This window comes from Pseudocercospora fijiensis, assembly GCF_000340215.1.
Source record: "Pseudocercospora fijiensis CIRAD86 unplaced genomic scaffold MYCFIscaffold_1, whole genome shotgun sequence".
Taxonomy (NCBI): Eukaryota; Fungi; Ascomycota; class Dothideomycetes; order Mycosphaerellales; family Mycosphaerellaceae; genus Pseudocercospora; species Pseudocercospora fijiensis.
Window position 1 is genome coordinate 6567874 of NW_006921532.1, and position 10023 is coordinate 6577896.

At 52.0% G+C, this 10023-nt stretch overlaps 3 protein-coding genes across 3 annotated transcripts; 1 reads left to right on the forward strand and 2 right to left on the reverse strand.

The window, feature by feature from the left end:
• Positions 1-105: 105 nt before the first annotated feature.
• On the reverse strand, positions 106-1775 carry MYCFIDRAFT_80042 (uncharacterized protein; the record flags this gene model as incomplete). The annotated part of the gene is made up of 3 exons (XM_007922344.1): positions 106-1067; positions 1118-1659; positions 1717-1775. 3 exons carry the CDS (start codon positions 1773-1775, stop codon positions 106-108), a joined length of 1563 nt encoding a protein of 520 aa, XP_007920535.1.
• Positions 1776-3074: 1299 nt separating this feature from the next.
• MYCFIDRAFT_108013 (uncharacterized protein) lies at positions 3075-4956 on the reverse strand (the record flags this gene model as incomplete). The annotated part of the gene is made up of 3 exons (XM_007923417.1): positions 3075-4276; positions 4331-4651; positions 4713-4956. Coding segments are annotated over 3 exons (1767 nt in total), but the record flags the coding sequence as incomplete, so codon positions are not given.
• Positions 4957-7008: 2052 nt separating this feature from the next.
• On the forward strand, positions 7009-8112 carry MYCFIDRAFT_80044 (uncharacterized protein; the record flags this gene model as incomplete). The annotated part of the gene is made up of 1 exon (XM_007922345.1): positions 7009-8112. One exon carries the CDS (start codon positions 7009-7011, stop codon positions 8110-8112), a length of 1104 nt encoding a protein of 367 aa, XP_007920536.1.
• Between the last annotated feature and the right edge of the window lie 1911 nt (positions 8113-10023).

Sequence of the window (10023 nt, forward strand, 5' to 3'; positions counted from 1 at the left end):
TTTCTTCGCATCGCCCGAAGAATGATCTTTATGATATGTGGTCGATCATATGGAAATTGAAGCAAAGCACTACCAGATGACGATGAGACCAAGTAAATTTTGTGGCTAATCTTTGAACAACTCTCGCCTCTTCTCCCCCTCAACAACATCCCTCTGCAAAACCTCCACCTCCTTCTCCTTATCATCCACACCCACACTCCCCCGTCTCCTAACCGCATCCTCCACATCCCCCTCCCCGATCTCCCTCGGCAGCGTCCCCAACGCCCTCTCCCCAAACAAAATATCGATCTCCTCCAAACTCAACCCATTCGTCTCCTGAAAGAAAACCCAAATCACCGGGATCGTAACCACAAGATTGAACGCCACGAACAAGAAATAAAACTTCCAACCAATACTCCCCAACGCTACGGGACTGACTTGAGTGATGAAGGTCGACATCAACCAATTCCCAATCCCTGTCGCGAAAGCATTCCCTCGACCGCGGATTTGCATGGGCATGATTTCGGACATGTAGACCCAGGAGATGGGGCCGAAGGAGAGGGAGAAGATGATGGAGACGAGGAAGAGGAAGAAGACGCCGGCGATGCTGAGGGCTTGGCGGTCTCCGTTCGGGTTTTGGGAATTTAAGGCTGCTTCGCAAATTAGAGCGATTGTGATCCCTATGGCTCCGAAAATTAAAGGTCGTTTTCGCCCGACGCGGTCGAGGATGAAGAAGATGAAAATCGCGTTTGCGATGGGTCCCACGCAGTTGTAGATTCCTGCTACGAGGATTGCGCGGCCGCCGGTTATGCCCAGGGCTTCGTACATTATGGTTTGGTAGTAGCCGATTGCGTTGATTCCTGAGAATTGGGTGAAGACTTGGACGAGGGTGCCGTGTAAGAGGCGGGTGCGCCATTGGGGGACTTGGAACATGATGCGCCAGCCGGATGCTGTGATGGCTTTTTCGGCGGAAATGGTGGCGCGGATTTCGTTGTATTCGTAGTGTAGCCATGCTTCGTTTGTGCCGTCGAAGTGGAGTTTGTGGAGGATCGCGAGGCCTTCTTCGTCGCGGTCGTTTTCGATGAGCCCTGAGTTTCATTAGTCTTGAAGTTGAGTGTTTGTTGGGGACTGAGCTCACATCTCGGACTTTCTGGCAACCAGAAGAAACCGACGAGAAGAAGCAAAGCAGGGGCGATTTGGAACGCAAGCGGGAAGCGCCACTGGAAACTGCTGCTGTCTGGAGCGTGATGGCAGCCATAGCCGATCCATGTCGACACGATGAAGCCCACTCCAATCATCTGCTGTGTGAGGCCAACAATAAGTCCTCGCATCTTAGGATGTGCGCATTCAGCTTGATAGACAGGTATCGACATGGACATCAGACCGACTGCCCATCCTGCAATAATACGACCGACAAGGATCATGCCGAGATTGACAGCAGCACATTGGAGAATGGCACCGACTGCTGCAATCAGAGCTCCGATCTGAACGGTTCTTCGTCTGCCGAATCGGTCCATGGTCAAGCCTCCCATGAGAGAGCCGAACACGGCACCACCAGAGAATGTCGAATTGATGGCGCCAATTGTCGGGCTTGTCTTGACCGTGTTGAAGTATGCCAGGAAGTTCGGAGAGGCAATAACGTCGGTCATGACACCGCTGTCGTAACCAAACAGGAACGACCTATTGCACGATCAGCGAGATTCCTGCTACATCTTGAATTGGCCGTGTTAGAACTACCCAGTGGCCGCAAACATCGCCAGCAGCACATTGTAAACAGTATTCTGCTTCCTACCCATATTGTCGGGTCTCGTCGTGCTGGTAGAGATTCTCTAGCTTAGCCTAATCAATCTTTGCACTGGGCGAGCCGCACCGAAACCTTCATGGTTGTGAAGAGTACCCTGGTATATATGTATAAGAGTGCTCAGTAGCGAGCTGACTTTAGCCTTTTTCCTTGGAGATGGTCACAGGGACATGTACTTCACTCGCGATAATGTGGCCCGCTGCCGTTGCCACTGCATGTCAAGAATCCGGGGGATGCACCTGATTTCCGCCAATAATGCAGATCGTGTCCGCGTACGCGAATGCGCCGTCGTAGCCGGTCTTGGAACCCACTAGTGCGGAGAGTGAAGTCGAACACCATCTGGATTGCTGCACCTCATCTCGCTAGCTGCAGGTGTCTGTCCCCACGTCGTGAGAACGATGCGGCCATTGCCAAGGAGGGCAGATGTTATGTGACTTGGAGCAGACGCAGATGATGTCGGCAAGTTGCGGTGCTGAAGGTTCAGGTTCAGGTTCAGGTTCAGGGCGCCAGGCAATCGGCGTTTTCTCGGCCGATGACTTGCTGCAGGCTGCATCACGAAAGGAGACCTGGGTTGATGCGGGTTGAGCGATAGGTGGAGGTCTCAACGCGTTGCATGTTGCTGAGTGAAAGAGCGAGCCAGAGCGGGGACGTCGAAGTCACGGGAAAGAGAGGACACTGGCAGAGAAGTGTGAAAGGAGGGCACCGAGCATCATGCTGCGTCGGTACGGGAAAGAATATCGACGAGATGTCATAGCAGGAGTGGGAGTGGGAGCATTGGCACATGTGGCACATCTGAGAACAAGACCAGGTAGGTACAAGAGCCGCCATGACGAGTGAGACATACCAATATAAAGCCCATGTTGTGGATGGGAAATCATAGAAGTTGGAGGTCCGGCGACAGCGGATGCCATTATTAAAGGCACAACTAGTTTCTTGTGGAGTCAGAAGTGAGATGAAGTTGAGCTATACGTGGGTCGATGGCTACCACCCTTCCAGCAATCTCTTACTCCTGACCATCTTCTGGCCTGTCGCCGTGTTCCATGTCTCCTGCCTGCCCTTCCCTCTGGCTGCATGGCGCACTATGGTAAAGATCAGTCGACCTGGAGTTGTACGGCGGCATGACGAAAGGCAGATCATGTCGGAACACAGGACAGATTGTACAGTGAGGATGCAGCGAGAAGATTTGAAGCTGTACGACTAATAGCGAGGTCTACAAGTTATCATGTAAGAATTCAGAGAGATATCAACGAGTCGTACCAACCCAATGCGTGTCTTCAATCGGATCTCTCTTAGCAAGACGAAGTCTCCTCTTCCACTTAGCATTGCCTTTCCTATAACTCCGTTTCGTCCTCGTCCAAGGATAATTAATCGGACTCTCACCTCCAGTAAAGATAGCAATATCGTACAGCGCACCACCCGCAAAAGCACCTAGGATGGGCGCCACGATAGGGCCATAGAACCAATAGGGATTGGTAAAGAGCTCCTTTCCATATCCTAGAGCGAGCATCGCTAGACGTGGCCCGAGATCGCGAGTAGGGTTCATGGCGAGACCGGTGTTGTATACGAAGGAGAGACTCAGGCCTGTGATCACTAGACCGATAATCAAAGAATTCATTCCTGCTCCGGGAGGTGCGTTTTGGTCGTCACCTAATGCGAGGATCGTGCAGCCTAGAAATGCAATGCCGAGAAACTCGTTGAAGAATGCTGTTGCTGTGTCAATGAAGGTGAAGCGTCGCGAAGTGACGAAGCCGTTCAAGATGTCGCTCGCTGGGTCTGTGGTGCTGCTGGTATTGATGTAGTTTTGGATACCGGCGAAGTATAATCCGTATGCCACTAAGGCTGCGAGAAAGGCTGCTAGGAGCTGTGCTAAGACGTACTCGGGGACCTTGCGTTTCGGAAAGCCGCGATAGAACCATAGCATGAGAGTGATGGCAGGGTTCAGATGTGCTCCTGAAATGCCACCGGAAATGTAAATGCCGATCATGGTAGAAAAGCCCCACGCCCATGCTGTGCTGTTGGGGTTTCCATTATTGTTGAGCGTGGTTTGAGTATCGGCGCAGAAGCCGGTGGTCAGCTGAACGAATGTTGCAAGGAATTCTGCCAAGAACTCTCGGTGCTGTGTTCTCACAATCGACCACCAGGTATGATTGTTATGCACTTCGGCAACCAAGGGCGGATTGTCGATGGGCTTGATGGGATCCATATCCACCCATAAGTCTGGCTCTTCATCCTCGTGTAGTGTTGCTTGCGAAGCATCATCGTCTTCTCCTTCTGCCAAAGATGCTGGCCGTGTTGGAGGCTCATGTCGTTCTGGTATTGCTTCCAAGGGTGTCGCACCGAGCTCGTCTGGCGCGGACGGAGTTCTCTCCATCCCAGGCGACACAAGAGGAACTTCTTCGCCCGCCTTTCCATCTTGACCTTGTTGTGTATGACTCTTTTCTGGCTCTCCAAAGCTCACTTGGTACTGACTCGCTCTGCTGGTGGCTCTCCCGCGTCCTGCCGTTTGAGAAGCGGTCGAAGACGCTCGCGTAGGCCTCGTAGAAAGCCTACCTGTGACCGTGCCTCTCCTTCCGATCTGGCTCGACAAGAAGTTTTCTTCCCTTTGAGCCCTTGAATCTTTCAGCTGCGCTGATACCTTGGCTGGATTGATAGCTGGCTGAATCCTACCTGCTTCGAGATCATTGGGATCGGCTTCAATCCCAAGCTTCTGAGTATTCCCTCCTGGCAATTGTGGGTGTTGTCTACTCTGAAAAATCTCGCTACTCGTCGGCACCATCCCAGGTCGGACTACACGAGGCAATGGCTTTGCCAAACTCCATACTGGTTTGGCATTGGCCGGTTGCTCATATTCTGGGTTGAGCTCAGCGTAGCCTATCGACCCAATCAGTATCGGCTTCCATCTACGTGCTCGCATCAATGCCACATATCTCACCTGGATTCACATAAGGCTGATAGGTTGCCTCGACTTGCGGAGTTATCTCAGGCCCAGCAAGTGTTTGCAATTTAGACCTTCCAGCTGCAGTGCTAGACCGTGCTTCTGCTCCTTGACTTCTCTTAGATGCAGCAGTGCTACGTCGTCTTAGGCTGGAATGGTTTGATGTCTCAGGCTGAAGTGCTGTTGAGGGGCGTTGAGGAGAGCGAAAGCGGCGAGCAGCAACGGTGGCTGCTCGACGCGGTTGACCGAACCCACCTTGTCCAGCATGGTCGTTGTTACTCGACTGCTGGTCCGGCTCTCTTCTGCTTGGTTCTGACTCCGGGTGGGGGGAAAGATCTTCAGCTCTGCGCACTGGTATGGCCTCGGATCTTGACCTGGTGCGGTTGTGGCCTCTGGTCTCGTTCTCTGAATCCATATTTTTGCGCGCGCGCTATCAGTCCTCAATCTCAAAATTGGGTTCATTAGAAGACTCCTGAGACTGAGTTCAAGCCTTCAGCCCTCTTTTTTCTCTCAAGAGTCGAAGCTTGGCTCGAATGAGGTGCACTAGAGGCGTAGAGAAGCCCACGTCCTCTCTTTCCCTACATACCGGTAGTCAAGCTCTTATGGGGAGACGTGAGATGCTGACAGAAATACGGCGCAAAGAAAGGGCAGTGTGGCCTAGCACACGCATGTGAAGCAGATGGCAAAGAAGGTAGCACAAACCTTTACGGCATCCTCTGCTCCGATCATTTCGACTGGCACCTTCTATGGCTCGATAGGAGTGACGTTTCCAGTGGGGAGTGCGGAATGCCGAATCCACTTGTTGAAGAAAAATCTAACGCAAGAAGGCAGCAGACGCGTTGCTGTATTAAGAAACACATCCTCGCCAATGGCGAGACGTGGTATCTCGCGTATACTTATCGGTGACGCCAACGCCAACTTCCGGTCGGCTCCTCATTGACGCATGCGATACAGGCATGCAGATGCTGTGTTCACCCATCAAAGAGTATCGATTGCCCTTGGTAGGGTATTGTAGGCATAGCTTGTCCGCACTCGAGTCCCAAGGCACCGTGATCACCATCTCCCCGAAAACGACACAACGCGACAAGAGCAAAAGAAGGGCTGTCCGCGTGCACAATGCGATACGCGAACAATCGAATGGGCCTTGCAACGCAGTAAGAGCACGATAGCAGGCAATACTAGGAATACGATTGTGCCTGCCGGGAGACACTACATGTCCTGACGGAGGCCGCGAGCCAGAGCATGAGCATCGAACCAGAAGGGCACGAAGGCTGAACCGCTCTACGAATGCCCATGTATCTGCTGTGCAGCGTAGAAACTCAGTGCCGTTAACCATATCTTGCTAATTTGAGCATTGCAGCCAGAGCAGTTTGGGGATGCCTGGAGACAAGACGTGCGATCCACTACCTTACGGCCATCTTAAGCCGAGACGCGTTGTGTAAGACTACGTTTCCCAGAGAACAGGTATCCAAGCGATCCGATGCCACTCTCGCTGTACATTCGACGTCGACGGCAGCCAGCGCTTCGGCCGAACAACCATCACGTTCGCCAGAATACTTGGTTTAGACCCTTTTCCATCGCGGGAAAGAGCCTGCGGAGATCTCGTCTGCCACGCAGCTACAGGAGTACGGCCCAATTGTTGCAATGCGGCTTTCATTGCAACGAAGTTGGATTATTTGAAGAGGCTTTCCCCGGCCCACAATCGTTCAGGACGTGGCAGACCTCAGGCCCTCGAGATGTTTTACCTCTCCATTGGCCATCGCTGTACTTACGTCTAAGAACCTCAGCGAAGCTCTGGGAACCGAGTAAGCACAATTGCGAAGCTCGTTGTACATCCAAAATCATTACAGGTGTCCGTGACTGACCCAAAAATCTGCGAGTAAGTAAAGTAGCAGCTGCTCTTCCAGTCCTCTTCCTCTTCCTTTCTCATGCAACATTCTGCTCACTACTTCCACAAACAAACTGCGCATCGATAGCCTGCTATCAAACCAAGCATACCACACTACAAACAAGAACTACCAGTCTACCTGATCGAAAGATCCCAGACTCCAAAGCGCCAGTACTGAGCAGCAAATCCAACTGCATCAAAAGAAAAATCCATCTACATCCAAAAAAAAATCCATCTGCTGCAAAAACCCAACTGTGGCAAAATCAGAGCTCCAACGAGTTCAAACCACTCTGTCTGATCGAAAGATCCCGAGTGAAGAACAACAACGTCGACGAGTGAGCAAGTGCGCTTTCGCCATCTCACCAGTCCGTCTACTTCCAAGGTCGTGAATCACATTCTCCGACCATGAATACTCCAAACAATCAGGAGTCATCAAGACTCGCATACGAAGTCCCTATGGCGCCTCTGCGCCGACGCAACCGAGCAAGGCTGCCATACAGCACGCCTACGGCATGTCCTCGCCATCAGAGGCAGCCAGTGCTCTTTCTAAACTCGCCTGTGACACCCGGGCCGCATTATGTGCGGCTAGACGGTTCACAGAGCACTCCCACAACACCACAGCGCGAGAACAATCAGCCTCGAGAGCGACCCAGCAGTCCTCCGGCAATTCGACGCCTACAAAAGCCTTGCGGAGTTTTCAACAACATCTTTGAAACTCCCGTGCGCCAATCTAAGCAATCTCACTTGCTTATGGAAGCCAAGGCCGCAATCAGGGCAGAAAAAGTCGCCCTGACACCTCCAAGCCTGCATGAGGAGCTCAATCTGCCAGTGGCACCCAAAAAATCAACCGTGGTAGCCACTACGACACAATCAAAAGTGTCAAGCGACACTCCTCTGGCAGCCAAGGCCTCAACCAGGGCAGAGAAAATCGCCCTGACGCCTCCCAGCCCACATTCGGAGCTCAGTCTGCCAGTGGCACCCAAAAAATCAACCGTGGTGGCCACCACGACACCATCAAAAGTGTCAGGCGACACTCCTCTCGCGACCAAAAAACCAAAAGTGCCAAGCAAACCCGCAAAGGCACCACAGCGCAAGCTGACAAAGGTCAAAGCCAAAGCATCAAAAGGCATCGTCTCCGCACCTCAAGAATGCAACATCTGGCTAAGCATCCCGTCCACCGACAAACGGGTGCAACTCAAGCTCCCTCTCAAGAGCGACCTGCTCAGCTTAGCCAAACAAACGGCAGAGATGATGAACAAACCGCTCCACAAAATCTCTCTGACCCTCCGAAACTCCTCCTCCGGGAGCGACATACTTCTGTGGGATTGCTATCATGAAAATGAAGCGCCCCAGTTATGGGTGAAAAACACGGGAATCACCCAAGGCTGTACGATTGTAGCCGAGAAGAAAAGTCGTGTGATGTGTTTGGACGACTATCATCATCAACAGTCAATCTCGACATCACAGGGAGAGACGAAGAAGAAGAAAATGCTGGTGTTCCGGGATTGAAGATATGCGTCCCGGGATTTTATATACCAGTATGCTGGTGCTTCGGGATTGGAAAAGGCGTCCTGAAGCGTGATATTATATCCCAGCAGGTCTGAGGACCCATTATCTGTCATTTCATTCAGATGGATTTTGGCGAGGGCTGCCGTACGATGGAACTTGCACCTTCGCGTGGTGTGCGGCGTGAGTACCGAAGATCTCGCTTGTTTTGGCGAGGGAGGGAAACTAAGACAGGTTCAAAAAGGAAAACAAATCTGGGATTTGTGTGCTCGGTTGAAATCTTTCTGCTCCCGCTGCAGAGATATTTTCTGAGCGCTTGGGGCAGGTTTTTGGTGGAGATGCTGGTAGTCGCGGGGCGGAAGGCGCGATATGTTGTGAAGAATGGAATACTTGAGCTTGGCGTGCTCGTTTGCGACTAATTCGTCCTCCTGATTCTGGTGTTGAGCGTCGTTCAGGCGCACAGGGTAGGTTCTTGACGCATGTGCTGATGATCGCAGAGCGGAGACCAGGATAGGTTCAATATTCGGCGTGCTCACTTGACACCTAGTTTAGTCTTCTGCTTCCGCTGTGGAAGGCTTCCTACGCGCACAGGGTGTGTTCTTGACGTAGATGCTGATAGTGGCAGAGCGGAGTTGAAGACGGATCTACATTGCTGACAGTTTGGAAATTGAGCTTTGTTGGACTCACTTGTGACCCATTTCTAATTCCCGCTTCCAACATCGACTAGGCCTCTGAGCCCACCGGGTAGGTTCTCGATGCGTTTGCTGATAATCTGTGGAGCTGAAGTTACGACAGATTCTACAAAGTGAGCATGGGGAAGTTTGGCTTGGTGTGCTCACCTATGCCTACTCGTCTCCTGCTTCTGTTCTCGAGGGTCAGTCTAAGCGCTCAGGGTAGATTCTGAATCTACATGCTGGGTTTCCTCGCGGACTTGCTCGCACCAGAGACGATCTCGATGACCTTCCTGCTTCCGCTATCGAATGTCATTCTGTGCGCGCGATATAGATCCTCGATGCATACGCTAGTCGCTGCTGAGCGGAGTAGAGGGAAGAGCCTGGACATTCGGAGAGCAGACCTTACCACCTGAGTCAAAAGAATGTGGTAGGAAGCACTATGAGGAAAGCCTGGACATTCTAAGAGCAGGCTTTACCACCTCGGCCGAAAAGCCATTGTGCAGAGCACTGTATGTAAGAAGAGCAATGGAAGCGTCTCAGGCATGGGAACTTGCCTTGCTTCATATCTTGCTTCCGCTGCATAGCGTCGCACTGAGCGCACAGGGTATTTTCTCGATGCATATGCTGAAGTCCAAACACTGAGCTGTAGGCACTAGCGATGCTCTTCACCCATCTCCCTCTTCCGCTGTAGCGGACCGCTCCAAGCTCATATTGTGTGTTCTCGATGCATGTACCGATAGTTGATTAGTGGAGATGTAGGCACTTGATCGACGCGTGCAAGGTTGGCTTTTGTCGCATATGCTGATGGCTGTAAGGCGGAGTACTATAGTATCCTCATCCCGTGCTTCCGCTGGAAGAGATGGCTCGAGGCATGTGAGGTATGTTCTCAAGGGATTTGCTAAAAGCTGAAAGCGGAGATGTAGGTACTCGAGTCCTGCTTGGTATATCTCCTGCTTCCATCGCAGAGGATAGGTCCAAGCTGCCGGGGTGTGTTTGTAATGCTTCAGCTGATGGTCACAGAGCAGAGTTGTATGTCTATCTCGGAGCACATGGTGACGGGCTCTTGCTCTTGCCTTGCGGCCGCCCAACGCTCTTACGTCCTGGACCAATGTAACGCTCCTACCTTGCACTACAAGATCTTACCAAAGCACAACCTCGTCACAACGTATTCGACGTCGCTACATCTTACGATATCGATCATCTCTATGCTATACCATATCGCGCATCTACCATCCTGAGG